At 36.2% G+C, this 15631-nt stretch overlaps 1 protein-coding gene across 1 annotated transcript in view; it reads right to left on the bottom strand.

The window, feature by feature from the left end:
* Nucleotides 1-15631, bottom strand: part of GTF2A1 (general transcription factor IIA subunit 1) — a 19140-nt gene continuing 3509 nt past the window's right edge. Inside the window, exons 3-8 of the mRNA XM_008629689.2 lie at nt 14797-14861; nt 12722-12797; nt 10742-10875; nt 9525-9845; nt 7571-7660; nt 1-4534 (exon numbers count right to left, since the gene is read on the bottom strand). Coding sequence (XP_008627911.1) covers nt 4427-4534; nt 7571-7660; nt 9525-9845; nt 10742-10875; nt 12722-12797; nt 14797-14861 — 794 coding nt within the window. The 3' untranslated portion in view covers nt 1-4426. The remainder of the gene's footprint in view (nt 4535-7570; nt 7661-9524; nt 9846-10741; nt 10876-12721; nt 12798-14796; nt 14862-15631) is intronic.

Raw genomic sequence — 15631 nt, forward strand, 5'->3', positions numbered from 1 at the left:
TGAAGTGGCAAACATTTTTAAATAACATCTTTAATTAAAGTTTTTGCAAAGGCAAAATATTAAACTTAAAATAGGTCTTAGTACATCAAAATACTAAGTTCTCTAATTGTATTCCAAGCATGGCCTTTGAAACATAATATCCTGTATATCACAGAGGAGCAACCTTGATCTGCAATTGTACAGAATGAATTTTACAAACATAATAAATATATTTACCCCCTTACACATAACAGTATATGTACAACAGCAGTTGACAATAGTAGCTCAGAACAGCAAAAAAGGATAGTCCCCCCACTCCATAATCTATTGGTACCCTATGCACTCTGGAACATGTCTCATTGGATGACTGTACATATAGCTAACCCCAGGTAGTTTTTTCCTGTTTCAAAAAGCTCCTTTTGTTCCACAACATCTAATCCACCAAATAATAATTAAAAAACACACTGCATGAACTGCCTGAAAAAAGTAGACGACATGGAAACCAATGTACTGGTTTTTACACATTTCCCAACCAATCACAGCAATGGGAAAACGAGACTTTAAATGCCAGACACCAATACAGAACAATATGCAAGTTTCTTCATCTTGTATAGTCGCTGATCTCAAAGTCTGAGAAGAACTCTAATCTCAGATGGGGGTACATGGGTGGTGTGGGATGGCACACAGTAAACCCCACGGTGCTGTGTAAGGCAGCCCAGTATCAATCCAGTGTGCACTGCCCTAAAACCACTGTTCATTTCCTGGACATCTTATTGCATTCTATTAGGAAGCTTTTGCTTTGGGGGAAATTTTGGGGGGGGCTTTACTGTTTTTAAAGGAGCTTTTACAAATTGAAGAGATTAAATCAATACGAACTTTAGTTAACAAGGTCTCTAACTCCTTCACTGAAATTAAGAAACTTTACTCTCGTAGTGTTATGTGGTGACATAATTACTGCAAACTGTCAAGTGGTGAAATTATTTTCACAGACTCAATGAAGTTTACTTTAACACTTCTAATTGTGCAGCAGAAAGATAAGAAAACATTTATTTAAAAAATCAGTTACATAACGCAACATGTTTTTTGCTTTCTTCTAGAAAATGTGCTTCGGAATCGCATATCAATCTTGGAAATAAACTCGGACCACAACTGTCACTTTAAATAGTGTTTAGGAAACTGAATCATGTTTAAATGCAAGTTGTAAGTACAATGCAGGAACAAGGAGTATGAAGTCTCAAAGAAATCTTGTTGCTAACTAGCAACTGAGGGGGAATAAAAACATATTTTATTTAAATAGTCCAATAAAATTCCTTATGTGACTAAATTCTCTATTATCTCCTTAAAAGAAAATATTTCAATTTGTTTTCCACTTAGATGGTTTTAAATGATTGCACACACTAAAACCCAACAGAATTAGCACAAAAAAAAGTTGCTTTTCTGATTGAAGCACTGCAGGAAATTTACTCTCTCAAGAATCATTGTCAGACTGGCAAAACAGGTATTCTGCAACTGAAAAGGCACAAGACTCAATTTTGCCCAATTGCCCTACAAGTTTCCATCAGCCATCATGGTTGTAATTCTGAAGTTATCTTCCCCATTTTTTTTCCATCATAAAAAAAGGTGCTCCGTTATCTGTGCAAATTTTAACATAAGCCCTCTTGAAACCATTAATTGTTTCCATAATACTGAACTATTTAAATTGGGAGAAAAAAAAAAAAAGCTATTTCTAAGGGGGGAAAAAATCACTTATGAACATGGGAATCCCTTGCCCTCTGAAAGGAATGGTTTCTTTTGAACCTAATGAAATGGTCTGTTCAGTTATATAGTTAAAACCATGATTAAAAATTCAAGTACAATAATAAAATTAAGCAAACTACATTCTTACAGCAAGCTGCTACAATAAAATGAAATTAAAACATGCTTTTTGACTTAAAAAAAGGAACACTTGATGTAGCAATAAGAGCACAGTTTGGTATGTGCATGGTTTGACTGGCTTTCCCAAAACTTCACAGGTAAGTTTTGTCTTCAAATACAAATATCTGAAAAGCATACCATACAATTAGCTTGCAAGAGGCTGTGCAAGTTCAGAAAGCTTCTAACATCCTTCAGAACAAATTAAGCTTAATTACCTTTAAAATTCAGCTACCCCTTAAAAATAAATAGAGAGGCTATGCAGCTTCTAGTATATGTATGTGGGAGAGAAATATCACTAAGTTCTATGAAAATGAAGTGTTGCACAAGTAAACTGGGTTCCAGTAGTATAAAAAGGAAACTATAGCTAAAGGGATGTTTTTTCCTTTTGTTGGTTTGGTTGTGCAGCATTATGGAAATTTTTCTGAAGTCCACTACTTAAGACTTACTGGTAACAGACATGGAATAGGTGAGGGAAGGAATTAGTTGGTACATTATTGATTTCCTTGCAGTTGTACATAGAAGTGTCAACAGTGGTAAAAAAATAAAATATCTGCCTTGTTCAGAAGAAAGCAAACACCAATCAGTTTGAGATACCTTGAAAGCCCCAAGCTAAAAACGCACTCTAAATGATGATCCCATTATTGAAAAATCAATCAGAAAAATCATCAATTAACTTTTCATAAAATTTATGAATGTAGACTGCTTTCTAATAACCATATGGCTCTAGACACGCCTACAGGCAGTTTTAGTCATTATCAATGAGAGCACAGGTGTACAAAATCACAGCAATAAAACCTTCTTTACAATTCGTCGTGATTTTTCTATGTACTACTGACTACAAATGCACTTGGAGGCAAATAAATCAGAGAATGAAAATTAAAGCAGTTGTTACATACTGCTAAAATACACTTGTGACTTTGTTAAATAATGTTTAAGATGTCTCATTCTCAAGCAAAAAAATAAAGTCAGAAACCAGGTCTGCTTCTCATGGTCTTCCCTAATTTAGTTAAAATTATCTTTGCTGTGTCCTTTTTTTATAATCTTTTCAAGCACCCAACAAAATGCAAAATTTTGAGCCACATGAACATTCCTTCCTCAACAGTTTCTGAAGTATAATGCCCATTCCCTCTCCTCACTCAAAAGTAACTGCATTTCCAAAAGCAGGGTTTGCAAGAATGACCTACGCACAAAGAAAAGTTGTTCAACTTCTGAGGTGAGAAAGGGAAGGAGGGGGGAATAACTTTGTTGCTTTTCACAAATCGAACACAAAAAACCCCCAAACAAATAAACAATAAAAAAGGCAAGTGAAAAAGTGACTACACAAGGTTTAGTGCATCTGACTGCTTGATTTGCTGTTACCGAGACAGCCTAAAGATACTCTAACAAAATTTGTGTTCTCAAAGCTGTGCAGCTCTGTTCATGAAATTACATGCCATCTGGAAACATTAGAGACATTAACTGCGGCAGGTAACTTCTGGCTACACTTTTTAGTAAAGCAGATCTTTGATTAAGAGTTGCAGCTAGGATGTTAGAATTTTTATGTGATTTTCTGTATTAAAAATTTAGTCATTCCTGTGGTCTGTTGAATTATTTGTGGGTGTCTGGACTACATACATAGTAAGCAGGTAAGGGAATGCATCTATTATGGCATTACCTAGGTATTGGATTCAAAGGGTCTCCAAACCCTTCAAATATGGGGTTTTTTTTTTTAGATCAATGGAAACTTACTTGTTTCAGTTCAGTGATGCTGAACCACCACTAAATAGCAAGAATGCAATTAACAAATTAAGTAATCTGACTTTTGTGGGGGATGAGGTGCTTCAAACTTGAAAAATGCAGCCCTAAATAAAACCTATCACATGAAATTAAAATAATTTTGAAATACAAATCATCATTTTACCATTTTGTGACTGCTAGGAACAACAACCTGTTTATGGGGAAATGCATTGAAAACAACAAATAGATATAATAATTAATGAGCGTATCAGAATTAAAAATATTTTCCTTATACGAGTTATTTAAAATTTAACACCTTAATTCTTACCCTTCTGTACAAAGCTTGCACGCAGTTTAAGTAAGATTCTGACCATCCTCACTACCAAAAGGAAGTGTTCAAAGCAAAGATTTGTACACACAATAAGCATTTTCAGATTAATAATCTATGAAAGGGAATAGTTCCTTCAATCAGTGGAAGAAGTATTTTAAAATCTTAAATCAAGGGCAGGGGGGACAAAGCCTTACATGCTAAATACCAGCTGTAGGTACCTGTATGTAGAATTGATAATTAAGGTATTCCTAACACACAAAACCAGCTCCCAGACAATGCTATAGCTGCTACAGTCCATGGCTTGCTCATCTGAAGTAGTGTCTTTGTTGCCACATTTTACCTTTGTTCCAATACTTTTGTTTATTTCTGATGTGCAGATACACATTTTGATTGGAGTATACATCCAAGTCTCAACCTTTCCTGCTTTTGTTTTGCTTTTTTTTTCTTCCTTTTACAGGGAGTTCTTTTGTTTTGTCTTTTAAAACTTCACCATTCTGCGTCCCCAATGGCTTTGGAAAATACATAATCTCTTCCATTAAGATTCATGATGCCATCTTTGAGATGAAATTTCCATTTGTTTTTACTTCTGTGAATCTAAAAACAGGGCAAAAATGTTAAACTATTACTTTGCCTCAGAAATAGGTAATAATGCGTAATTATAATGGCAAGAAAAATAACTATTAGACATACATTACTAAATTATTAAAAATACTGAGTGCCACATCCAGTCTTTCCTTAAGCTCCTCCAGGGACAATGAGTCCACCACATCCCTGGGCAGCCCATTCCAATGTTCAACAACCCTTTCTGTGAAGAAATTCTTCCTGATGTCCATCCTATTTGTGTTATTTAAAACTAAAGAAAATTGAAGAAATTTCAGTCAAAAGGTAGAGGAGTAACCTTTGGAAAACCTAAAAAAACCCACACCCAAACAAAAAACCAACAGAACAAAACCCCCACCACATACTGCAAGCACACAGCAGACAAATACTTGCAGTCTATCAAAAATTGCATCTGAAAGAGCGAAAGATCACCAGATGACCAGATACTCAAAGAATACAAAGACTTTTCAGAAAGCTGAAATGCTGTCCAAAAGGAAAGTCTATCATAAACTTTTGCAGATGGAACAAAGATGCAATTCTAGATCAAAGATGATCGAGAAAAAGTTAGAATTTTACGTAAGTCATAAACACAGGAAGCCCTGCTGCATTTTTTCCATTTTTACCAAGCATAGGAAGTCTCACCATCTACCATTAGTGCTGTAGAAACAGTAACGTAGCACCAAAACAGCTATGACCATATCACTCTACTAATTATTTGCAGTACTGTTTGGTCTGTTCTCACTTAAAGCTGAAAAAAATACCAACAGTGGCAAAAGTCAGCAAATAAATGAACAAGGAAAGGTCTGGCTTATACACACTACTTGCCCTACTGAATTGCATTCCACAATAATCCCTGATCAGAAACATTTTAGCTGCTGTGAGGTTAGAAGGAGGGTCCTCAGACGAATAAATAACTGAATAAAGATGGGAAAACAAGGGTAAGAACACAGTTTTTACAACAAAATGAGTTCATTCCAGCTAAGATTTGTGCTGGTTAGAATCTACAGAGTTTAAGAGCTCACAAAGAATCTGAAACATGACGAAACGTACTGATCATACAAAAAACCAGTTACTGAAGAGCTGCAGAACGATGTTACTGCCCTAACTCATTGTGTAAGAACACAATGGTGGCATTCAAGGCATACGAAGACAGTAACAATGGGGAAAAAAATCAATTTCAATTTACATGGACAATAAAAGTGGTGGGTTTGAATTAACAATTACAAGCCAGGAAAGAGATTCCAGTGTTCTAAGACTTTCCCATGAGAGTATCAGCTCTGTGTTCAGTGGGGCCAAAAGCATACCAGTGCAAAAACTACTGCAGAACATTGCTACACCAGTAAATAAATTGAAGTGTTACCTGTGTTCCTCCCTAAACCATATCTACAGAAAAATAAAACAGATCTGGCGAAAGAAAGTAAGAGCAATCAAATGTTAGAACAGTTGTACAAATAACAACAAAGTGCAGCTCTGATTTCAAAGATATGACTGAGGAGGGTTATGACGGTCTGCAATATCATAAACAGCACAAGAAAGCAAAAAAGAAGATGCTTTAGAACTAGGAAGTATCATATGAAACTAATGGGTTTAAAAACTAGGTGATCCTCCACACATCACACAATGCATTTATGAAACTTCTTTTCAAGGATTCAAAAATAATCAAATCGATTTCTAACAAGTAGAGGAAAAAATCCTCTGTTGGCCATTTGAGAAGGCACTCTCTCTTCCTCAAGAGACAGTTCAGAGGATGGTAAAAAGGTCTACATGAGCATTACTACCTGTCTGCCCATGTCTCATAGTTCCACCACCATCAGCTGATGGAGGACACAGCAGGAGGGAGCTGCTCAGATCTAAGCTGAACCTATGTGTTTTACAGACAAACTGAACAATGATTGGTTGAAAAGAGATGAAGTCCTTTCAGAGCATGTGGCACTGGAAGTTAATGACGGGCGGGCACTGTTTCCTACCAAGTTCCCATTCTTAACTTTTAAGAGGATGAGGATTTCAGAGTAGTTCCTGTTGCTCAGCTTCAGCAGCTCCCAATAAGCTTTTCTGACTGCTGTTCTGAGGTCCCTCACTATTCATTACAATTTGCCTCAAAACAGTTTTGGATTACAGTCTGGAGGAGACAGATGGCTGGATCACTGGTAGATGGATGGCTGGTAGATACTGATACCACTTCATCTTAAATTTTGTGTTGAATCCGATGGCAAGTCTAAGCAGAGTCTGAGCATAACCAAAGACTTGCTAACACAGCCATTCTTTGCAACGTAGGAGCTTTTATTCAACAAGCTTATAGCTTTTTTTTTCTGCTTTAAAAATGATACCTATTCATTATAGTCCAATTAATCGAGTACAGGAAAAGAAAAAAAAATCCACACTGAATAATCTGTGTACTACCTCAGCCAAAAGGTTCTGATATCATCTAGACACATTTAAAAAAAAAACCAGCACAGATGAATCCTTGCACATTCCAGGGAAAACACGATCCCCTGTAATGACTGAATTCTTGCAAGACCATTCAGCAGAATTTAAAGCAAAACAAGCACAAGCACTCCACACTGCCATTTCATATAGCACAATGCATAGCACAGAAAGAGCCTTCTCCTCTGGTAATTATCCTATCATTCAGAAAAGATACTTTTAGTGATCAAGGAACAGTTTTCCACAAGTCTAAATCCTGATGACTACTTTTCCTGTTCATAGCCACAATAAATGTACAAACTTACAGTAGTTCACCTCTCCTGATCCCAGAAGATTGTCCTTTTGTTAAAGAGCACAAAAAGACAGGATGAAGAAAAATAAAATGCAGCCAAATTCTTCTAAGCTTTACTCATTACCAAGTTTAGTACAAACATGGTACACAAACCTGTTTTAAAAACAATAGGTAATTCCTGTATTTCCATTCATATTATAGTCTGTACAGATCTATCTGTACTTAACAGTCACAAAGACACTACTTAAAAATTATGATCTGATAGGAAGAACAGAGAAAGTAGAACTCTTGGATGGTTTTCTGTAGAGATTTACCTTATCATACTGGCACACAACAACATTTTCTGTATCGAACAGTTCTTGTCCTTCCTCGTCACTCACATCATCTTCACTGTTCAGAGGTTCCTGAAAGAAACACATGCAAAAAATTATGATGTTTGGCAAGATTAGAGCTGTTACTTCGATTATTAACATGAGGCTACAGTGTTGTCTATGAATACAGGACCCAAAATGCAATTGAGGTGGGGAATATTAGGCTTTCCAACAGAGTGCTGATGCTTCCTACCCTCCATCTGGAGAAGATAAACTCTTATGAATTTTAGTCTGGAGCTTCTGTCCAGGCCAGATTCTGAGCACTGCAGCCTTGTGTTCCTGCTCCTTCACTGCAAATGTTCATACAAAAGTATGCAGGTTTTCATTTTGAGAAAGCATCTAAGCAGTGGAAAGGTGACATCAAATGTGAATAAGCCATGGAGTTTAATTTTTAAGGGCACATAAGGAGCAATGTGACCATAAAAATAAAACTCCATGGCTTATTCACATTTGATGTACCAAAACTGAAAACAAACTTCAACACACACGCTTTTATGTAACAAACACTTCAACAGCTAAAACAACCACTAATAAATGCAGAACAACAAATATACTCCCAAATATATATGCTAAGTGGACTAGTTGCTAGTGAGAGAAGAAGGTGTACTAGAGGTCCTAATTCCATTCAAAGTAATGCTATGTTTAACTGAGTTCAAAATCTTTAAGGAAGTGGTCCACTCAAAGTAGCTGCTGAGGAGCAAAGGAAGCAAAAAATAAAAGATTTCTGACATGCTGATAATGAAATCTTGGCATCTAAAAAATTCCCTCCAGAATGCTAGCATTAAGGTTAAGGAACACTCAGTATTTAAGAATAATGACCTATACTTAATAAGGCAACTATTAAAACATTCAAACTGACATGAATGCTGAATGATATAATGGAAAAGTGATGTGAACCCAACCTGTAATCTGTAACAGAAAAAATACTGTTAAGACACCACTGTAAATGTACTACAGAAAATCTGATTATTTACAAGTTTTACCTGCCTATCTTGCATGGGTGATACAGACTGTGAAACTGTTCATACTGGCATTTTAAATGGAATCTAAAATAATTGGAAAGGCTGTAGAGAAGTCTGGAAGCAATATGGCAGTTCAAAATGCATTTTAGGGACAGATTTAGGGAGTACCAAGCTTCCTGTCTGAGACAAAGTATCAGTACTTTTAACTTAGTAGTATTCCCCCACCCTCTACCCATTTTATACAATTTCTTATTCTTGTGGGGCTTTTTGGTGCAACACACCAAAACTCAGTAAGAACCACTGCCTGAAGTCCAAAACCAAGCCAACTCAAAGTCTAAATCAAGCACATACTATTAAGAATGCAACAACTCCATCCTGTTCCTGTCTCTGTATTTTATTAAATCAAGGTCAGATGTGTTTCTAGAAGATGCTTTATAATCAAATTTGAGTTCTCAGCTTGTTCCTGTGTAACAGAAAGCAATGGAATAGCCAGTGACATACAGGTAGACCACATCTGTTAGTGCTATCAGTGAGCCAAATACTGCTCTCCTTTTTATCAACCTTAACACCCTGCTTTTGTATGCACTTGGTCTCAAGTGAAGTTGACTATTTCTGTTTGCTCATGAAGGTTTCATGATTTCATGATTGACCTCTCCATAACATCAAAAATATTCCTACTGAAGTTTGTTAAATGGCGCTGGTCACAGCTAACTTTTGCTGGGTCGCCCCGCATCCTCCCCAGCTGCATTTCAAGGTGCTCTGCTAATACACACCATTTTCACAACTTCAATATTAGAAATAAACTATCTGAAGTACAAAGGGTAAAAGTTATATTCTCAAAATTATTGAAACATACTATTATTTGGAATAGACAGTTTTCTTTAAAATACCAAGAAAACAACTGAATTGAAACACAACCATAACATTACGTTTACCTCTTCAACTTGGCCATCTTCACCCCCATCTTTTTCTTTCTCCTCCTCTTCATCATCATCATACTCTTCTTCCTCATCATCTTCTTCTTCAGATGATGTGTCCCCTGTTCCATCAACTTGGAGAACAAGTGGTGCTTGTGGTTGTGCCTGCTGTTGCTGTGGCTGCTGCTGACCGGCTGCAGGAATCTGTGCTTGAGCTGGTGTAGGGGCAGCCACTGTTGTAGGTATAACTTGAGATTTATTTCCTGTAAACAGGATCTGCTGAGGCTGAATAATCACTCCTGTCTGCTGGGAAATCCCTCCAGGGAGAGGAGCCAAAACCTGGTGGAATATCATTGTAAGTACTGTGGCTGCTAACGACACAGACTACCACATCACAGCCTCAAAGAAAAAAATTAAAGCATACCAATCTGGTTTGAACGAATTACTGAAGAGTTACAAATATTCCACCTATATCAGGTATATAATTTTAATCACATACCTTCTTTTACTACTTGATGTTCATTTTCTGCATTTTGCATTGCTAAATTTAAGAAAAAATTTTAAAAGTCTATCCATTCTAAAACATGAGCACTACCACCACACCTGAGTTCCAAGCATAGCACTGGAATGTTTTAATTCAAGTAAAAGATGATTTTTAAAAACCTTCTTTATAAAAAAAATTAAACTCTACAAATTGTTAGTCATGCTTAAACTGTATAACTGTGACACTATGATAATGTGACTATGTTAAATTCAATGCTAACCCAGTCTGGACAAACAGTTGACCTTGTAGCTGAACAAAAATCTTTCTAAAACATACTGTATTCACTACTAAAATAACCAAGGACTGTGAGTTTTAGGTATTTTGTTCTGTGTGTTATGTGACGCAGAATCATTTCAATTAATTTACAAGTATGTAGACTAGGATTATGCACATACTATAACTGTCATCAGGAGAAGCACAAAAGAAATTTTAAACTGCAGTCAGTATCTGGCAAGAAAAAAAGTGACATTAAAAACAACATTTCAAGATTGTTCATTAAAAAAAAACCAAAACAAACAAAAAAACCCACCAAAAACCCCCACCACACTGGACACAACTTTCTCTTTTTTTTAATTTTACCATTTCTGACTTTGTGTTCTAGTTCAACTTGCTCACAAAAACGCAAGCTTCTTTAATAATTACTATTATGGTTTTTTCTTCCAAGTGTTCCTATTCGAAAAATTTCCTTTACCTGCTGAATAACAGGTGCTTGTACCCCGCCAGGCTGCATTTGTGGTATAACCTGCTGCTGTAGAACCACTGGCTGCTGTGGTTGAATAATATACTGAGCTCCATTTGCAGTTCTAACTACTTGGAGGATCTGGCCTGTAGTAAAATAAGGATCAAATTAATCAAATGTACAAGTTCACTTTTAAAACTATCTTAGTTTAGAAGCTCGTTTCCTGGAAGAATACTAGTGGCAATTAAAAGAGAGAAACACTAAAACGATTCACTTTCTTCAGTGAAAAGATATTACGCAATTGCAGCTGTGCCAGAAACAAAGAATAGGGTTCTTTACCATCTAAATATGATAATGAGGTATGCAATCCAAAAATAAATTTACCTTTGCAGGCCAGAGACTAATCCTTTAGCACAGCACAGTATTTTAAATAATAGCTCCCACTTAGGAGCATACCTCCTGTTTCAAAAGACAGATTTTACAGCCGGAAAGACAAATCAACATAAACCAAAACAGAAATACAGATATTCACAATACAAAAATTCTATCCACTGCCAACACCATGGTATTTCCAGGGTCCTATGAAATGATGACCTTTCCTCAGAATTTTTCCCTTCTGATTGCCACATTTCAAGTAATTCCTCTGTCCATAACTTTCTTTGCAGCATTATTCGCAGGTGTTTTTTTGGAAAAAAAAAAAAATCTATCCTTACACTTATTGTCCACCTCTCCTTTCTGTTCCCACAATACCTGCATTTGATTTCCTTTTGTTATCCTTTAGCTTTACCATCTTTTACCCTTCATCACTTAACAAAATATGTCCAAGACACAAACACATACTTGGAAATAGCCTGCAATACTGAAAAAAAGCAAGAGCTAAGATATATTCCAGCATTAGTTTTTCACATTTCTTATCAGAAAGGTGGAGTTAAACAGAGAAGAAATTAAATTAGATAATCCTGAACTTTATACATTGCCCTCAGAGATGGATTTCTGTTCTCCCTCCACAGCAAAATGCAAAGCTCTATTTACTGAAAGAGCTAAACGTGTCTGAAAGAAGGGACTACCCCAACCCTAGTCTAAGAAATGACTATAAATGTTCAAAACTGAAGTATTACGACAAAAGTAACAAATATGGGCTGCAGATTATTCTGTGCCATAACAAACATAGATGTGCTTCCTTAAAATTGGGAAGATTTTGATTTTTAGAACAGCTGCACATTTAAATTTTATGTCAACTATATACCATTGAAGTTTTTAAAACAGGAGGGTTAAGTCTTGGGTGATTCTGAGCATACTAGGTGAACTACTCTGGCAAAAGCAGCAATAGATCTAGAAAATGAGATTTCTCAGGCCTTTCTTTATTTTCTATGCAATATAGATCTATAATCAGGTTTACAAAATCAACATAATATAAAAGTACATTAAATTATCAGATATGCTGCTCATCAAAGTAACATTTAATTATATTCTGAATGCATGGGATAACAGTATTTAGAAACTATAAATAAGAAATAAAGTTAGAATTGCTAGAAAAGTAAGAAATTCCACTTTGCATGCTTAGCAGGTACAAAAAACCTTAAGACATTGCTCTTCTGAAGCCATGTGGTGTTGCTTTCATAATGGGATCTGAAGTTTCTGCACAGAAATAGCGATACTGCTTTTATACCCAGCACAGTACCTCAGCTCGGATCATGCATCACAAAGCTCAAATGTACACAAAAGGGAAAGACATCAACACCAATCCTTGAGCTTGTAAGTGGGGAAAACTTACACAGACTCTAACCTACAACACCATTAGGGCAGAACCACAAGGTTCATAAGAAAGTCAGGGAGCAAAAAGTGCAGGAATCAAATAAAGAGATTGCACTACCTTGTAAGGGTGGATTCCCAGACTCTGCTTTTTAGCAGTAAATAACAAGAAGTAAGGCCCAGAATGTTTCCCTCTTAAACCCCCTTGAAACTATGGTTTGTTCTCAACATTACAATTACCTGAATTTGTAAGTATCTGCTGAACTGGAGTAACACCAGCGGGGAGAGCCAATGTAGCTGCAGTGGCTGCAGCACTCTGAAATACAAGAAGAGCTTTTTAACCAAAACCATAATATTGACAGTGTTTCATCTCACAAGATTCTGCCTGAACATACCTTTTTATTGCTGTTTACAGTGTTTTCACACAAGCTCCTGCAGCTACTGAAATGCAGGCATTTCAACTGTACATAATACTACATATAAAAATTATTTTATTTTCCTTCTTTAATAGGAAGAAGACTGAAGCAAAATCGCTAAATATCACACCCTAACCCAATTCCATGTGGTTTCTTTGTTTTTCTGCAAGCTCAGCAGATAAACCTCTGCCTTCTCTGCTGATTTATTAATACAGTACAACACTACATTGTTCATGTGGCAACTTTAGTTACACTTTTTCAAAGCAACTAAGGCTATGGGCCTACAAATCCGAAGAAACATAAGGTACTGAAGCAATGATTATGTTCGCCTGTCTTGTTTTCACAAGGAGTAGTAATCGGGTTTGCACTTCACTTCATTCTATAAGTGATTTGCATTTCAAGTCCCTCATCACACAGCTCCTTTGAGTGAATCTACACATACTGTGTACTGACTGTTCCCAGAATGACTAATTTTTTCTCTCAAGACAGCTGGTTCGAAGAGAAAGTGGAACTATCAGTGAGTAATGATTTGAACCTGCAAGAAAACTGAATTCCAACACAATTTTGGGAGCTCCAAACACAAGAATCTGTATTAAGCCCTTAACTTGCAGGGGGTGATAGACTTCTGTAGAGGCCTCTCCATTTCAAGGGTCCAACTTCAGCTGCCTATGGAAAAGCCTCCCTTCCCCTACTATAAGGGAACCATGGCCAATTACTCTTTGTTACTGTAAGGAGTTAAACTTTATTACTGGCTAGAGTGCAGATTTCCCATTTAGAAGAAACAGGATCTCCCCATCTGTCTAGTCAATATAACAATTACAACTTAAATGTTTCTAATAAACACAAACAGTATTTACAGTTGATTGTAACTCTTTGCTGAATGGTAGTTCTCTGTGGTACACAATTCATCAACATTTTGACAGCAGTGGAGTTTAAAAAGCTTGGCATACTCATTTTTTTGATACCCTGAGATAACCGAGACAGGACAAAAACACATATAACTGTTGGATTTGTGAAGTTACAAATCCCATTGAAATGGCTGTCAAACATAAGAAAAAGGTGAATGTTTATGTGCTCTTGGCTTGTGGGTAAATCATGCTATTCAAGTAACAAAGTTCAGGCTCTTTTCTGTAGCAAGATCAGCAGGTAAGGGGAAAGTAAAGGCTAAGAAGGCTGTTCCAGCTTCAAAACTTGTTGCATCATAAAACTTTGATTTATGGGCTTTTATCATAGAACTGGTAAGAATGCTATGAATTATGATCATAATACACATATTTAACTTATATTAGGGGTTGTTTTCAAAGCTTTGCAAATAACTTATTTTCCCTTAAATTAAGCCAGAGCATTTAAAGCAAGATCAGATAAGCAATATTAAACTCTAGAGATAGAGAGTGCAAGAAAACTGTAAATGACCAGACTCAGTTCTATATACTGTTACATAATTAGTGAATCAAATTAATGTGACCAGCAAAGATCTTTGTGAAATGCTAAATTATCTCTCATTCAATGTAAACTTTAGTTTGAGCGTATTTAATGCTTTTTCCTGCATCTAGCAAATACCCTATGCTTGCATCACTTAATGGTGGCGTACTGGTACATAAGCACATCATCATGCAGATTCATACCAGCAGTATTCCAATTTCTGATTTTAAAAAAGTTTTGGTTAAACATATTTAAGGTAAGTCTTAGATTTGTTATCAGAACTGAAGTTATAGATTGCTGTTCCTAAATTGCAGTAAGTGCAGCAGCAAAACCCAGAAAGATGGCAGATAGCTTTACCAGTGTGTCTTAAATTACTTTTAAGCATCTGATGACTAATATCAGATTTGTGTTTACTATTTAATCAAAACAATTTACATAATGACAGTGTAAGCCTGTATAAACTTCTGCTTCTCTTACCATGCCTGATGCATTCATATGTGGTATCAGCTTGGAATCTGGCACAATAACCTGCTGCTGAGGAGCTAGAAACAAAAAAAACCCCAGCATTTAATGAAAAGTACACAATCTGCCCAAAATAACATCCAAGCCAGAGCAACTTAGAAAGACTATCACTCAAACATCAGTTGAGCTTCATCACAGAAACAAATAAGCAGTCTCTAGCATTACTAAGTTTTACTCTCAAGACAATATTCAACAGCAGCTCTGAGGGGTGATATGACTACTTTGCCTTTACAGATCTTATTTCAAGGGCTTCATTTACCTATTCTGAATCTAGGTAAAGCAAGACTGAAAATATATTTCTGAAATTAAAGGTATTAGTGAAATGTTGATAAAATTGATGATGTCCAGTATCAGAGTTCTTCAAAAACAAAAGTAGTTAACTCTTAAAACAGACTTAAGCAAGGATTGTTCCAAGATGAAAAGTAACAGGATGCTGCAGTTAGCCTGAGCTATGTGCAGTCAGCACAGATGTACACTCATGATCTTCACTGTTTTTCTAATGCAGCAGAAGCAGATGAAATGTGATAAACCACCTGTCCCACACAACAAAGCAGTTTTGGTGTTCTAAAGGAAAGAGACAGCTAAACTGTACAAACAACCTGTTGATCATCTCGAAGTGCATGTGTCCGAGTCTACGGAACAAGCAGGTTGCCACTGCTATTATCAGTGACAGTAAACTTGAAAGTGACAGAGCAATTTGAATGAATTAATCATTGACAAACTATTGTCCATCCAATCCTTTAAACAAATGACACTTAAGAATATTAGGAATAAGAGTTTCTGGGAAAGA

Source organism: Corvus brachyrhynchos, unplaced genomic scaffold (genome assembly GCF_000691975.1).
Source record: "Corvus brachyrhynchos isolate BGI_N302 unplaced genomic scaffold, ASM69197v1 scaffold1, whole genome shotgun sequence".
Taxonomy (NCBI): Eukaryota; Metazoa; Chordata; class Aves; order Passeriformes; family Corvidae; genus Corvus; species Corvus brachyrhynchos.